This window comes from Haemaphysalis longicornis, unplaced genomic scaffold (genome assembly GCF_048455015.1).
Source record: "Haemaphysalis longicornis isolate Haplotype H1 unplaced genomic scaffold, Haemaphysalis longicornis Haplotype H1 scaffold_9, whole genome shotgun sequence".
Lineage (NCBI taxonomy): Eukaryota > Metazoa > Arthropoda > Arachnida > Ixodida > Ixodidae > Haemaphysalis > Haemaphysalis longicornis.
This window is the reverse complement of record NW_027526460.1, coordinates 160,007,400-160,024,637: the sequence shown is the minus strand read 5'-3', so window position 1 is coordinate 160,024,637 and position 17,238 is coordinate 160,007,400. Positions and strand designations below refer to the sequence as shown.

The window sequence follows — 17,238 nt, the reverse complement described above, 5'->3', positions numbered from 1 at the left end:
TTGGATGTGCAGATGAGATCAAGAAGTTTGCGGGGATAAATTGGTCACAGATGGCACAGGACCGAGGAAATTGGAGAATAATGGGAGAGGCATTTTCCCTGCAGTGGGCGTAGATAGGCTGATGATGAGCCTTTCACCAACTGAACTGGTGAAGCTCGCACCAAGTCGCGCAAGGCTTGAACCAATGCGAAGCTGCAGGCTTTCTTTATGCATGAGCACTGAAGGACACAGCACCACGCATTTGTACAAGTTTTAAATTGTCTATTTACATTTTTCGTTGTTGCTTGGCACTATTCTAGTTGTAGTCATCGTCATATGCACCGATATCGTCGTGCCCCTCATGCCAAGCATCATGTGCTTTGCGACAGCCCTCGTGGTTTCTTTTTTTCTTCTGTTTTTGTTTTTTGCTCAAGCCACAGTGGGAGCCGGGGTTTCGGCAGTCCCCGTGAGGCACGCGCTCACGGGCGCTGGGCATGTTCTCGCTCCTGGTGGCTTTTCCCGTATTTTTTTTATAAAGCCCCTGCGCATGCCGGGAACGCTCAGCGGTCGCCGCGAGGCACACGCTTCTGAGCGCTCCGAATTTTCTTTGTATTGCTTCCTTCAACACCAGACTTGTGAATTGTACAACAGCTCCGCTGTTAATATATGGGCGCATGACGTAAGCTTTTCTTTGAGATGGGTAGCATGGGGGGACCATTTCAGATGTCTGTCAAATGTCACCCCCACGAATCTGGAGACCGAGACGTAATTGCAGGACCTCCAACGGTGAGCCTGTAGCAAAAGGCGATCGCATCATTGTTTTTTCGCGAAGATATAGAGGCCTTGTGTTGCCAGAAACATCGCAATGGAGTCGGTTTTCAACCGCGGTTTCCACTACAGAACTCGTCTATTACGGCCAGAGCTATTTGCAGATGCCATCGGGATATAGGAAGATTTCAACCAACTGTGGTAACCCTTCATTCAGGGGTATTCTGGACATCATGAGCAGTATAGGGCTCTAGCTCCCATTCTACGCCATATTCTGAGGCCCACATCCGGTAGCAATGAGTTGCTGTTGCCTGTAGACGTGTACACAAGCCTATCGGAGAGGTAACCTGATAACCGTGCGTACGGCCACTAGGACTTGATAATTCCATGGGCTCACTGAATTGCGCAGACAGGAAGGTCAATGTCTCTTGTAAATCATGATGCCCAAAAAGCAATCACCAAAAGGCGATGCTTTTGCGCGATTTGGGGTAAGTCCAGAAGGTGTGCTTCAGTCCACGTGTATTCCACTTTAGGACGGTCGCTTTGTCCGAAGCTTCGGCCGTTCCAGCTGCAGCACTCAACGTCATTGTGTGACGAAAGTCGAAAAATATTATCAACTAACCTTACCCTACCTCAATGTGTTTCTGATACGGTCGCACAGGTCAGTAATGCCAGTTCGTATAAGCATAACTCACCCACCCACTCACTCACTCACTCACGCACGCACTCACTCACTCACTCATCCATAATGAACGTCGACAGTTCTGTCGCAACAAACATTTTCTGTGAAAAGAAGGGTCTTTAGGTATGCGAAGTGTAAGACAGAAAGAAAAAAATAGGCGTTCATTGCGTCCAAGAAAAGAAAATGGAGTGTTGTAGAGGTTATCATCCATGGTTGATGGCATCCTTAGTCCGGGATGCAATGTCATTTAGCTGCTCGTCTCGCCCGGATCACCAGGAGTATACGACAAACTGTATCAACGCCCATCAGCGCACACATTGAGCGAAACAGTCTTGCATATTTTGCGCTTTTCTGCATAGCAAAAACAGGTACAGATGATTTGCCTTCCGCTTTTATTAAGACTACCCTTGATAACACGCGTTGAATTTGTAACCCACAAATACCCTCAAACCTTTCTTTTCAAATGCATTTTAAGTGGATATGGCACACACTTCTGCCATGATTTTTTTAAGGCTTAATTCTTCTCTAAAGCTGTATCAACGTGTTTCTGTTTTGGGGCGGCGAAACTGCAGCACACTTTCTTGGATGCTTGGGGCTTGTACCCATCTCCTTTTCAGCTTGGGCGAGTGACAGTTGTCTCAGCGAATTTCTTTTCACTTTCCCAGTTTCTGTTCTCGGAAAACCATCAACGAAGTGCACTCCGCCGTGCAGATGTTTGTGCGAGGCGAAGACTCCTGCGAAAGAGGCAAGTGAAACTGTTTCATGGGAATGCAATGATGAAACAGTGCTACAGTAAAGATCTCATTGCCGGACAATATTTGGCTCTTAGTGCTTCTACCGCTTGCAGAGAGGTAGAGACAAATATGATGAAATATACTGCTGCAGGTAAGCGGCCGCCTGGCAGCGAGTGCGCATAAGGTTGCTCGTGGAGATCGGGAGATTCGTGTTGGAGGTAAAGATAAAACGCCAGATTATTGTGTGCCAAGACCTTATGCCGCTTGGTTACCTCGCCCCGGTCTCCCACATGCCTCAGCAGAATGAACTCATGCAGGCCTCTCCACCCAAGACGCTCTTCTTCAACTCCACCACGACTTCTATCTTCACCCACCCCAACGCGATCACACGTCCCTCCTCTTTCTTGATCTCTAAAAAGCGTTCGATAACATTTCACACCGCAGCATCTTGGAAGCCATCTCACGCCACAACTTAGGCACCCATTTCTACCACTGCGTGTACAACTTCCTCTCTTCCCGCCCCGCCACCATACGCCCAAGACACACACAATCAGCTCCTTTCACCATGCCAAACAGAGGCACCCGCAAGGTGCTGTTCTATTCTTTTCAATCTAACACTCATGCCCCTCACCTGCACCCTCCTCACCATTCCCACTCTCCGCAGCACTCTTTATGCAGATGGCATTAACCTCTGGGTACACTCTGGCTCCGACTGCCATATTGGGACAACGCTGCAACTTGGCCTCAACACAGTTCAGCACCACACCGAGCCCATCGCTCTTAGTTTCTCTCCCCAAAAATCCGCCCTTCTCACACTCACCCAGCCCCACTCCAAACCACCACCGAGCCCTCCTATACAGCTTTCAATCCGCTCTTCCCCAGTCCCCCACGTCTCGCAACCCAGCCTCCTGGGGCTTACTTTTACCCACAACCGCTCCCCAGCGTCCACCCTCCAATACACTAAACAATACACCACGCAGACTACACACCTCATGCGCCATATCGCCAACAAACAGCACGGCCTCAATGAACAGGATCGCCTGCGGCTCGTGCACAGCTTTCTCATTAACCATTTTAGGTATCACCTCCCTACCTTCGTCTCACAACCACCAAACTTAACACGCTTGATGCCCTTTTGCGGAAACCTATCGACCTGTACTACTCCTTCCCCCCTACACCCCCAATGACAGACGCCTAGCCCTAGGCGTCCACAACACCACCAGAGAGCACCTAGACGCTCACCACACGTCCCAACTCACGCGGCTAGCCTCGTCTCCCACAGGGCACTACATCATACAAGCTATTAACACTACACCCCCACACTCTCTACCCCTCACACACCTATACCAGCTCCCATCCGCTCACACATTAAAGTCCGCCCTCTCCCTAGACACATGCACCCCACATACCATGCCGCTCGCCGGCATGTCCGAGCAGTCGCTCGCTCTACCAAATACCCCCCCCCCCCCCAGCGTCACACATCCTCTACACCGATGCCGCTCCGTACCCCAAGCACCGCGCGCACTGCGTTGCAGTCATCGGGCATCACTGCCCTCACAGTACAGCCACTACCACCATTCCAACCTCAAACCCACGACGCAGAGTAGGCGGCTATTACCCTCGCGCTTTCCCAGCGCTTTCCCAGCATCCTCCCCGACTCGCAGACAGCCATCCGCCATTTTCTCCGGGGCAACATCTCCCCACAAGCCCTGAAAATTCTGACCACCCATCCTCAAACCGACACCGTGTGCCTGTTGTGGACACAGTCCACACAGGCGTAACGCTAATGAGGTGGCAAACGTACGTGCTCGCGAACTAGTAAACAGGGCCACCGCTTCATCTAGGCCTACACGCGGTGCCCCTGCCGGTAGCCCCGCCGAGCTCCTGCATTACAGGGACATCACCCTTCACTACCGCCTCCTCCGCCGCCAGTACCCTCCACCACATCCCCAACTCACCCTAGACGCAGCTCACTGCCTGCGCGTCCTCCAGACCCACACCTTCCCCTATCGCACTCAGCTCATTCATACCCATCCACACATTTTAGACTCCCCAACATGCCTTGCCTGCGGGGCCCTCGACACGCACTATCATACTTTGTGTGAGTGCCGAGCAGACCCCTTTCCCCCCCTTCCTTCACCGTCCCTCTGGGAGCAGGCGCTGTGCGACCCGGAGGCATCTAGTCAAGACTTGGTGACCCCCCGGGCTCTAGCGATCGCGGCGGCCCTCCGGACCGCCCCCACCCCCCTCCCCTGATCCCTGAGTATGAATAAACTTGTTTCTCTCCCTCTTTCTCTCTCTCTCTAGGCGTCCGTGTCACCCTGGCGTCAACGCCGTTCTTCTGTTTGTGCTTGGTAAACGGGTAATACTGCCATATGCATCGTGCCCATTCCCACGTATCAAACCTTGTTTTGGTAAGACACAGTGCGGCATAGTTCATTTCAAGATAGGTGAATAAGCGTTTCGGTTACTTTAGCAACCATGCGCTATTCAACGCCACGTGTGATAATTTGCGTTTTATTCCACTAAGCGCGCACAGACGACGATCGTTCATTAACTGCGAACTGATGCAGGCAGCGAGATGATATCATTCGTTGTTGGTGAATGCTCCCAGTGTATAAATGCTATGAATGCTATGAGTGCTATGAGTGCTATGCTATGAGTGCTATGAATGCTATGAGTGCTATGAGTATAAATGCTATGAGTGCTATGAATGCTCCCAGTGTATAAAATGAATGTGAGTTGTTCTAACCTCGCCTACCCCAAGAATTGTTCGACGTGCGAAAAAGAGCTGTCGGATATTAAGTGATATATGTCCGAGAGCTCTTGTTCGCACGTTGAACGTTGCAAGGTTCAAGCTCCGAAGACAGCATGTCAGACCCAGAGGTTGTTAGCACCCTCTGCAGTATCGCTAGCCTGACCGCTGCCGTGGTCAGGTGCATTTGGGCTGCTGGAGGCTGAGAGTCGATAGTTTGGTTGCTCAGTCATTGTTGAGGGAAGGCTCCTTGTGTCCCATAGAGCCTACCTAGCACGGTTGCACCTATCTAAGTATCCCGGATGGCGTTACTACCTGGAAAAGAGAGCTCTGCGAACGTATCTTTACACTAAATCTGTTCGCGCTCGGCCCACTAAAATCGTAAGCGGTGCTTATATAGGGACGGCGTCAATTTCTACCGAGAAAAACTGCGGACACATTGGCGGTGCGGTTTTAAGCAGGGTGTCGAACCGGAATTTTTTCGGGTTGGGTTCGGGTTCGGGTTCAAGCCTTTCGGGTTCGGTTCGGGTTCGGTTCCAGAGCAAAATTCCCTTCCGGTTCGAACCGGTTCGAACCGGTTCAAACGGGTCTAAACAGGTTGGAAGAAAAAAAGCAGGCGTGTTTTTTTCTGTTAATTTTTTGTGCTCGTTTTTTGTTTCCTTATCAAGTCGGCATAAAAACTAAGGTCATAATGAAGGGTTATTCGTGCAAATATTTTGTCTTCGCCAAACTAACGCGACCCTGCAACACTTCGTTCAACTTTTTTCTAAATCTTGAGTGCTTGCAGAAAGTAGTCAACCAACACATCCTGTACTTAGATTAGGGGGTCGTACCACTGCAGTTTTATACACCACAATTGTTTTCTTGAGGAAACAAAAAATATGGCAGACGATTACGGGAGTAGCTATTGCGAAATTTGAGAGCAGCGCGAACTGTAGTCTTCTCGGCAACGGCGCATAGCTGCTGTGTCTCAGGAAGTGATCGCGTCCTCAGCAAATGCACGACGGCAATGCGGTATACTCTGTCGTTATCTCGTAAGGGGTTGCCGCCATGGAGCATGTCTCGCATGGTCTGGAAATTCCGCCCTCCCCCTCACAGAAGACGCCATCTTTGGTGGCGTCTTCGTTCTCTCGGTTACAACGAGGCCGACGCTGAGAAACTACGTGAAACAACAGGAGTGGGCCTGTTACGTGTGGGCCCGCCGACGGCCTTTCTTTCAGCACTCCTCGGCTGTGCGGCGAAGCCACTATATGCGCCATCCACACAAGCCCCACCGTGACGGTGACTCATGTTTTCACGTTTCGACAAGCTTGGGTCAGACGCCTCACTTTCGTTGCGCTTCAAACTCCGGCGGTTGCCAGCGACACGTCGAGACGCGCCCAAGGACACAGAGGCACCGCGATCGCATCGGAGTCCTTCTCTCTCCCCTCTCTCCGACTCAACGTGCGCAGATGCGACGGACTGCTCACAAACTTCGGAAAGAGCGTTGTGCGTGCCGGTGACGTTCGTGGCGCGTGCACATTCTAGAGGGAACGCTGTTTTGACCGCCGCTTTTGGGTATAAATGGAGCCGCCCAAGCACTGTAGATCCATTCCTATTTGAGCAGAGAATTTATGCTGTCACTCTGCTCGAGTCCTGTACTGTTGCCTCGCCCGTCGGGGCATTGTTCTTTGGCTTCGGCTCACCTTTCGCTATGAAGTAAACAGTTACGTTAGCCTACGGCTTCTGGACTTCTTCACGGCTGCAACAGCGGCTGGCCGCTCTTCACACCACGCTACCACACGTATGTCGGAGGCGACGGAGCTCGGCTCGGGTGCGCCCCCACGTTCGCAACAGCGCTTAAAGGCTGCGCTCTGACGCATGGCTCTTCATAGCCACCGCTGTGCCGCCCTATGATCCACTCCCTTCACACACCAGTGACGGGCCGCACATCGTCTCCAAATAATGCGTCCTCGCCACAGTCTTCTGGAAGGCAATCATGTACCCTCCTGGCCAGCGGGCAGCGCCCCGGTGCCTCCGGCGTCTCCACCATAGGTGCGTCCTAACCAGAATCTCCTGGGAATGGGCAGCCTCCCTGCAGGATGCCTTTTGCCTTGTCACTAAGCAGACGACCCGTCAGTCCAGAATCGTTTTTGGTACCCTTGAGGGTTGCCGTGGTGGAGCATTTTGAGTCTCTCCTCCATCCCACCACCCCTCTGGGCGGCTCGTGACGGGCCGCCCCTCGTTCCCAAATCATGCATCCTCACCAGAATGATCTGCCTGGCGGGCAGGCAGGCAGGCAGGTTGTTTACTGGCAAGCAAGTGGTCCCTTTGGCGGGCAGGAGAGCCTACGTGCCCGCCATCTTTTTTTCGATCATCAAATGTTACGCACGCGCGCACGCATGCACGCACCCCTGTTTTCGCACAATGAGGCAAAAAAAATTGCATTGTAAATAAATCGGTCAGTCTGCTACGCATTTCATCTACCGAAGTTTCAACGGCGCGTCATCTTTAACACGAAATCATTAGGAGTGCTAGAAGTGGAAAACAGTCCGGCGTCGGCGTCAATTTCCTACTGCCAAGCGTGGCAGGTGGCATTTAGAGCAATTTCATTCTTCTCATCTTTTATATGCTGACAGAGCTGTTAGAAAGAAAGAACGGCTATAAAGGCTCATTGGACAGCGTGCATAGGACGGCATCGTATAGGGAACCACCGGCGAGAGGAACTTGCTAATGGACCTTCAGCGACCGGTGACAGCAATTGGGCTCCAGGAATGATGATAGCCAAGTGAAGTCACAAGCAGCAGTAATGATCACTTGTAGAGAGAGAGAGAGAAAATGAATTTTAATTAAATCGAGGCAAAGTTTCAGAGAGGCGTCCTAATTCGAGGGGGCCGAATGGACAGCCGTTTCCATGAAGCGCAACTGATCTTCCAGGCCGGAGCTGGCCATGGCTGTCTTAATGGAAGCGTGGAGGTTGGGTGGATCTGCGGTACACTTGTCGCAGCCGCCTACTATGTGTATGAGGTTACCAGGCTCCCCACAGAAGCGACGGAATGGAGAGAGCTGTGTTCCGCCAAAGAGGGGAAGTCTGGTGGTGTGTGGGAAGGTGTGTAACCGCAGGGCGCGGAGTAATCTTTCCTGTTTAATCATCAGCTATTTGTGCTGGGAGGAGTACGTCCTACGCGAGAGCCTGCAATGCTGAGTAATTTCCTGGTATGTGACTACAGGATGCACGCACTCGGGCCCAGCTTCATCAGCGCTGGCTAAGCGGATCAAATCTCGAGCCACGAGGTCGGTGATCTTGTTTGCCGGGGATGCCATTATGAGCTGGTGCCCATACAATCGTGCCTGGTCTCGTTGGTGGTCTCTGATTGATGATTGGTGGTTTCTGATTGGGAGTGTTGTAAGTTCATGCAATTGACCGTTAGCAAAGTTGGGCTACACCTGCTAAGAGTCTGTTATGAGAGTTTTTGCGCCGCTTTGGCTAAGCGCACGTGCTATCGCCGCTTCCTCAGCTTGAAGGGGGCTGCGTTCGGTGGTTGAGATGCTACACCTGTGGGAGGCTGCAGAACGGTAGCACAAACAAAGAGAAGGTATTAAAGAATGCTATTGGGTGTCTCTTGCATCAAACCAGTTGATCGTTCCTCCCTTTTTTTTCTTTCAGTTTAGTTTCTTTCCAACTGTCTCCACTCATATATATACTCGTTTTAAAAACCCTTCGATGAATATAAAGTATGCATTAGGCAATTAGTTATTAACTGAAGGGCGAGATGTCAATTTTAATATAGAAACAACATAACACCGCAATACGGGCATAAAGAAAGACCTTTTATAGCATTCAGGCGGTCGTCACATAACTTTGCGGCTACTTTGTGCGTGACAAAATTTTCTGATTTGTCGAGAAGGAGAACGCTGCTGAATCTCCAAATGCCGAGAACCCCAAAGATATCATGTTTGGTCCGACCGTCTAATCCGCCTTAATTGACCCGTTAATTCCTGTAATCTCAATTAATCAACGCACCAGTTTCACTATAATTCACATTAGCTCATTCACTCACCTAACTAATCGACCCCAGTCTACCCGCTAACCCGCATTAATCGACTTTAATTCATCCGCCTCTTAAGTATAAGGTTGAGCAGACTCAAGATAACATGAAAATGCTATAAAATATACTTTAAAAGTGGAAATTAGGATCCCCCATTTTTTATATCATGTTCTCTTAGAAAAGTAACCAAAAAACACAACGACACTGTACACAAGAAAAAGTGACGTTAATTTTTAGAACTGCGAGTGTTTGTGCCTCTGTGCTGTTTTTATATAACTGCCCATTCAAACTATAATAAGTGGAAGATATGGATTTATTGTTGATGGTGTCCCTGAAGGCCTTCACAAACGGACAGGGATGCATGCGAATTAAGAACACATTGAAAACTTTACACGATTTTAAACACCATGCAGATAAAAACCATGAAGAATATTCTATATGTTGCTCGGAATATGCGTTCTGACTTAATGTAAAAGATAATTGGGAGAGATGGGCAGTACCTAACGCAAACTGATACGGACAACTTTGAGGGCAATTGAGGGCAATAATTAGAAGGGAACATGATGGGCCTTGGGAACTGCAGATATTGCAAAATATTTCATGGTGCTGTCTGGCGAGCGGCAAAATATCTTCACACACAAGGCAGGGTACCGAAATGAAAAACTAGAAATCACATTTTTGAGGCACCGGAACCGGTTCGGAGCGGTTCCTTCGATTCGTTCCGCTTCGGGTTCAGTTCCAAAATGGCATAAAGAATATGGTTCCGGTTCAGTTCCGCTTCCGGGCGAAAATTTGGGTTCGGTTCCGGATTTCGGTTCGGTTCCGGTTCCGGTTCGACACCCTGGTTTTAAGACTCTAAGCGGTTTCAACGCGAGAGCAAGCAGTGTGGGTAGGCTAGTAAAGCGCGACTGAGAGTAGGGTTCCCGAACAAACCATGATGACAATTAGAGCGCTCCGCGAATCGCACTTGTAGCCAATAGTTGTCCAATGGTTCTTGCTCATTTGCGTATCAGGGTGGCGTAGCTTCATACCAAGAAAAACTGCGGATGCATTGGCGCCGCAGCAAACGTAGCGCGTGCAGCCGCAGCAAGACGGCTACGCGCGCACGTGAGTAGACAAATTCTGGGGGTGAAATCTACCGTAACGCTTCATGGGGTTGATTAGCAAGCATATTCTGTGCTATCAAGGACATCAAGAAAGCAAGGAACAGGGAGTGGGATTCTCGATCCACAGAGGCATAGGAGGGACGTTAAGGAATTCTTAGGCATTAACTAAAGTGTCGCAGTCATTGTGATCAAGCTGAACAGAAGATACAGGTTAAAGATAGTACAAGCCTATGTGCCGGCCAACAGCTAGCTGTGATGAGGAAGCCATAGAGAGTTTCCACGAGGACACCGAATGGGCAATGAAGAAAAGAAAAAAATCCCGGGCCATCTCTACTAACATGAAATCTGGGGAGGGGCGAAGCATTCAGTGTATAAGGGTATTCTTGGTGCCGTGGCGCTTCTGCCAACGGGGCTGAAACTGTCCGGGAGTGCAGTTATACAAGTCTCTTGTCTTTCAAGCACGAAGCTCTCTGGCACAAGGCGTAAACGAGTGTACCGGTGCTTTTTTAGTACGCATTACAAAGCGCTCCATCGCGAGGCGTAAACGACTGTCCCTCTACGTTCTAGCGCGAGGCGTGAACGAGTTTCCCGATGCTTTAGTAGCGTGGCTTTATGAGACGACGATTACGACGGCGACAGAGGGCGGCAACAGCCCCAGCCCCTAAGGGGCTTCTCCCTAAAAACAGCTCATGATTGTGACGGGTGACTTTCACGCAAAGGTAGGCGAGAGGTAAGTAGGAGAAAGGTCAGTGGGAACTTCGGAATAGGCAGTCGCAATAGTAGAAGGGATGTACTGGTTGGATTCGCCATGATAAACAAGGAAGTCGTTTTAAAATGCACAAGGAAAAATCCCAACGGTATAAAAAGTAGATGCAGTTCCACGCTGACTCAGTCAACCTCTTTTCTTTGCAAGTTGTTTCAGCAATCCCTCGACGAAAACATCTTGCCTTACGACTGGAAGTTACCTTTAGAAGTTTCCAATTATAATGCTGGTGACCATACGGACTTTTCTAATTACAGGCCCATAACTCTGACCTCTATACCCTGCAAAATGTTTGAGCATATTCTGTACACTAACGTTGTGCAACATCTGTCTATCAAAAATCTTCTTTTTCAAAATTAGCATTGTTTTCAACGAGGGAAATCCTGGGAATCTCAGCTGTTCAAATTTATAGCGGATATCCGCACGAGTATACATTCAAGGAACCAAACTGACACAGTTTTTGTGAAATTTTCGGAAGCTTTCGAAAGTTCCTCATAGGCGCCTAGTATCAAAATTACAGAGCTTCTACCTCAACAACGCTACGATAATGTGGACAAACAATTTCTTAATGAATAGATCTCTGTGTGTCACAATTAATAATACCATCTGGTCACCTGTTTCAGTCAGATCCGGGGTGCGGCAACATTCTGTGTTGTCTCCGCTGTTATTTTTTATGTACATCAATGACATCCCCGACTTCATGTCATCCAGTGCTGTACTGAACGGCGTTCCAAGGAACCGCATTCCTGTAACTAGTTCCTTTTTGGAGGAACGGAGGAACACCACTGTTCCATTAAGTGTCGGTGGAACTGTAACGGTAACTCGTTAGGTTTTTGAAGGAACGGCAGGAACGGCGTTCCTTCTGCAGACGTTACAGTTCAAAGAATTGGCTGGTTTTGATGCCAAGGCTCGAGTACAAAAATCCAAGTCGCTACTGTGTTTCCCTTTTTATAAGCTAGTCAATTTGCCCGCCCTTCAGCGGAACGTGCTTCCTCGAAGGTCAAAGGCAGAAAAATACCCATGCAGCGTGCCGCATATTGCGCTTGCTTTCATACCGCTTGAGCTTACGCGGCGTTCAATGGGTGAATAGCGCAGCCGCGAAATTCTTTTCACCTTTCATCGTTTGCCTGGCGAGGCCGGGATACGCGTCTGGCCGATAGAAGTGTTCCCTGCCGGGGAAAGGTTTCCTCCGAGCGGCGCTGCAGGTACCTTGTGAAACCACCGCATATTGTCAGGGGTATTTACTGCATTAGTGTGCGCCAGCCGTGGGTGCGTTGTTGTCGAGGGAGTTGCACTCTCTGTGAGGGTCACTGCGAATTGTTCGGGATTGCATGTTTGGACGCCTCAAAGGAAAGCGCCAGCTCGTTGTCGCCAGTTGCTTAATCCCACGGTTTAAGCTATCATGGATCCCAGACGGTTCTACGCGAGACAATGCGACCAACGACATAACGACAGAGCTGGCTGCGGTGACCGAGCCATCCAGCGCAGATTTTGCCATCTCGTCCGCGCCCGAGGATTTCTTTTCCTTTGGGCAGCAAACCCTTCCAGCCAAGGCACACGATGGGCTATCGCGGTACCTGCTGGTACCAGTTGATACTCGCTGTCACAGATGAAGAACTTCGAGGAACTGAACCAAGTTTTCTTCAAGTACAACACGTTAGTATCCTTAAGTGCTTTCCGTGGTACGGCTCTTCAACATTACCAACGAAGGGTTGATGAAAAAACGGGTTTGTCTGTCTGACTCCAACATCGAGATGCAACTCTTGCTAAGCTCAAACAAGGGACTCTACTTAGTTGCGAATAAACATTCGGGCATGTTTTTTTCAACTAATTGTTTTTACATTTCTTTATTCATTCTACATTTATTTTCTCTTCCTGTATTTTGTTATGTACTTATCCTTTTTCGGCTTAGAGAACCAAAGTATATGTCGTTTCTGTACCACAGGACGTGTTTTGTTGTTTTATAATTATTTTTATTTTTTTTTGCTTTTTTTTACGTTATTGTGTCGCACTTTGGGTGCGACTATACCATTTTTCGTAGTGTAAATGTTTTTTACGCACGTGATTCGGCTCTGTGTTATTTCCTCTGCTTTTCCCTTATGCCTATTTCTTATCACCGCAATTGATTCGTGTGTCGCGTCTACATACGTGGCTATCTTTGGTTGTTTTCTATATCTACTAGCATGATTGCGTTCGGCATACATTGTAATTGTTGTTCCTAGATTTCGTCTGTGACTACGCTGTTGGCTTTCATTTTTTTTTTTTTTCTTGTTATCGTCTTCCGACCTAAACTTGGATTGAGAACCTCGTAGTCATTACTTGTTCTGCTGTGGTTCGTTGCTCGCAAATTTGTGCTGTATGATCCGCAAAGGAACAGGCCCACTAGTCGCAGCCAACCGGTCCTCAGGAAAACTGGTCCTAGGCAGACTGGTCAAAGCGGGCATCCGGTTATAGGGGATACCATACTAGGGAAAGTGGTCGCACCGACATTCTTGTTCTTGGAAATTTTGCCTCGCAGTTTCATTTTTGTGGATGTCGAGAAAAAGGGAGGTAGGGGGGGGGGTGAGTTGGGCGGTTTCAACTTGATAATTGTTTAAAGGGTGACCTCTTAATTCGTAGTTAGTTGGTTGGCCTCTCCTTTTGTTTGTTTTTGGGTGGTGGTTGAAATTGGCTCTTCGATTCTAACGAAAGTTTTGCTTTCCCTTTCTTATTTTTCTTCCCCTTGCAAAAACTTTTTGGCCCGATCTTCACTTTCGCTCCTCTTTGCCCAGAAAAGATTTTTCGTAATTTTTATGTTATCTATTGGAGGTTCTCTAGACGGCATGGCCGAGTCTAGCAAAAATACACCTTCAGCGTTTGAAGCACTAGTTAGACGAGCTTCACGGAGGGATACATTCATGTTTGGTAGTGTTGGCCCTGTGTTTATTTAGCACATGGGAGCGCGCACGACCAAAGCGTGTTTGGATATGTGGGACGGGTTTAGGAGCCGAGGTCCACAGCCTTAAAACAGCTAACAGCACAATGTCCTGTTTAAGAAGAAAGCATAAGCGAAAAAATGCTAATTACCGTTTGCTAGTAAACCGAATTAGTACAACTGTGTATATATAGATCATTGTAACAACAAAAATAACGAAACGAAAGTTAGTCAAATGAGCTATGATGACAATTATCGTTTTTCAGAAAAAATAGACCAAAAAGATCAAAATAATAAATACCGAAAATGCGGAACCAAGTTGCAAACATCTACCCAATACAGCGCCGTCACCTGATTACCTAAAAATAAAAATAAAATTTTGAAACTGGAAATCAACAAACAGAAACTGATACTGTGACCTCACGCGATTATCTCAACAAAGCACAAAACAACCAAGAAAATACGCCGTCTGGTATGGCGTGTTCCCTCAAGGCCACCAAGGAAACGTAAAGTTGTCGAATCGAAGGAGTGGTGTGTAAGAATATTTATGCATAAGTAGAGAATTATACGAATTCCGGTATTTTTTCACTTGAATATGATTGACGAAAAACGTAAATTGTGGCGAGATGGGTAAGTGTCCAGTTGCCTGTGGTTACGAGTTTCCCTAGTGCGAGGTTGCCTATGACGACTTGCCCTGTTTGACGAGCTCATCTGCGACGAGTTGGCTGCCACTAGTTCACTTGTGACGCGTTCTCTAGACCCGATCCGCAAAGCTACACTTTTGTAACACCCTTACTAAATTCCCTGCAAAGGGGCGTGTAAGGTATTCTAAATAAACTAATATTAAATCAGCATTTATTAAAGGCCTGTGTATTGTTTCTTTCGACGTGGTTTCTAATCCAAAACATTTAATTACGTTCCTGCGTGCGAGTAACTTCCTGTTCGCATATCTGAAGCGCAGTAACCTTAGTGCGCATTTGTAAGACCGAAGCGGGAAGTGTCTTCTATGTTGCACCTATAATAAGCGAGCACCAAAATCGCAGTTACACATGTCTGGAGTTTCTCCGGTGCTCCGTGAAAAAAAAATCGTCTAACGCTAAGACAAGAAACGAACTTCCGGGATCAGGGAACAACCTCGAGTAGAAGATATCATAGTCCAAATTAAGGGAAAGAAATGGACTTGGCCAGGAAATGCAGTAAGACGAAATGAAAACCGGTTCACTGCCATGGTAACGTAGTGGATACCGAGAGACGGGTATATAAAAAGCGGAAGGGCATTGATTCGATGGACGGACTAGGTAAGAAAATTTGGAGACAAATATTGAACTCCCGCAGCTTAGAATAGAGCACTTGGAGGTCAATGGGGTCACGGCTTTTAAGGAGGTCAAGGCCTTCGTCCTGCAGTGGACCTAAATATGATGATGATGATGATGGTGGTGGTGGTGGCGGTGGTGGCGGTGGCGGTGAAGCTCTTCTTGGTGCCGACGCTGAGTAGAACCACGTGCATGCAGCTTATTTGCGATTGCAACGTTTTCTATTCTCCAAACGCAGCTAAAATTGGGCAATCAAGTTTCGGCGATATCTTACCAGCAACAGCATCCTTGATGCGGACAATAAGGTCTTCCTTCGCAAGTTTCTCGCGTGAGCTTGGGGCGAGTGCAACATACGCTGCTGCCGCCTCGCCGTACTCGCTGTGGGGCACGCCAGCCACAGCCACTTCAGCGACGTGGCCGCGCAGTGACGTCATTATGTGCTCTTCCAGCTCGGCGGGGGCAACCGACTGGTCCAGGCAGCGAATCAGCTCCTTCAGCCTCTCCACGAAGTACAGCCGGCCACGTTCGTCGTAGTAGCACAGATCCCCTGCACAAGGCATCGGGGTACCGTATGAGTTTGAAATGGAAACAATAAATAGCTCGTTTCGTGAACAAAAAAATGTTCTCGCGTATTTCATCAAATAATTGTCCAGAGAAACTCACGATGATTTCAATGGCTGGCGGACAGGACGGACGGACGGACGGACGGATAACTAACGCCGTTCCTCTTCGGCTCTTCTGACGCGCAACCACAACCGGGCACTTCTTGAGGGGTGATGCCGCGTCACACGCTATCCTTTCCCGTGAGGAGAAGTGAACGATTGACGACGAGTGAACCTTCTATTCCCGAGGGCTGTGGCGGTCAGGCCGCTCTGCTAGTCGTCTCCCATCTAACCGCTCAGGCGTGGAACAACAGCTCGCCTCAATTAGGGGAGACTGGGCTGAGGTGGGACGGAGACAGAAGGAGTTCGGTTCCATGTTTTCTTTCTTCTGTCACAAGCATACCACCCCGACGAACGCGAAAAATTGCGGGCAAAAGGGAATTTCCCAGCGCTGCTCTAAAACAACTGTTGAGTTACAAAGAACGAGCACGAAAAAACACTATGCACACTCCGTCCCTCTGGGTTTCGCTCCCTTTGGGCTGTGGTGAAAAAAAAGCAACTAATTTGCGCTCCGTCGCTATGGCAAATGGCGTAAATCATGCGGGGGGTCAGGGGGGTCCTGACCCCCCTTGTGTTCGGGCTGGGGGGGACACCCCTTGCAAGTGTCCCCCCCTTGAGATTCATCTTTCATTTACCTTTGAAAGCTAAAACAACTGTTGCTTTTGTCACTAATAAGTACTGCACGAGCTGAAATAACCATCCCGTTCCCGCTAAATAAAAAGAAGGTTCGTTTTCCACAATCGGCGACGTGCACAAGGTGCAAGCGGAATCACTGAAAGCAGGTAAAACCTGTTTCCGCTGTGGTTCGCCGAAATAAATTAAAATTATTTCCGCCAATTTGTTTTGAAATTGCTTGCGGTTACCGGACTATATGAAACGCTGGCTTTCATATGAGCTAGAGAACATATACGCGACAAAAATCGGTTGGCTGTCCCTTTAAGAAAATACAGCTGCCAATAAATACTTTAAACACCCAGAATATGTTAAAGAAGCACTTGAAAATATTTAGCTACTTTTAGCTCCTTGCTGGATTTTTCAGCTACTTCTAGCTGCTTTCACGTTGCCATCTAGCTACTTTTGCTCGTCAACATTTGGCAACACTGAAAACACCGTCTCGGTGTTCATTCACTTACTTTGGGGAAGTTGTGCTCGCTGCTGCCGGATTTTCTTTGCGATCGGAGATTTCGACACGTTTTAGGCAACGATGCTGTGGTGCCGTGTCCACGCTTGATTACGTGAAAATGAGCCGCATGACCAACGTTACCTCATTGAAGCGTCAGTCAAATACGTTACTAACCTACTTTTCAAAGAAGACTCTAAAAACAGAATCAACGGACTTGGCCTCAGTGTCCGAATGTGAGGCGTCCATCTTCGAGGATTCCGCGATCCAGGAAGTGCCATCACATCCAGAGGGGTCCTGTGAAAAATACATTTTTTTCCGAGCCTGCTCCAGTCCCCGAGCCTGTCAACACTACCGACGTTGGGGTCTACGATGGAAAGTCGGTAAGTGCGATCAATTCGGTATAGTCGAAAT

General features: G+C 48.6%; 1 protein-coding gene across 1 annotated transcript in view; it reads right to left on the bottom strand.

Annotated features, from left to right (window-relative positions):
* Positions 1-1,822: 1,822 nt before the first annotated feature.
* The window catches only part of LOC144151570 (uncharacterized), a 123,304-nt gene continuing 107,888 nt past the window's right edge, over positions 1,823-17,238 (bottom strand). The window contains exons 8-9 of the mRNA XM_077682671.1: positions 15,317-15,589; positions 1,823-2,163 (exon numbers count right to left, since the gene is read on the bottom strand). Of these exons, the coding sequence (XP_077538797.1) occupies positions 1,955-2,163; positions 15,317-15,589 (482 nt within the window). The 3' untranslated portion in view covers positions 1,823-1,954. The remainder of the gene's footprint in view (positions 2,164-15,316; positions 15,590-17,238) is intronic.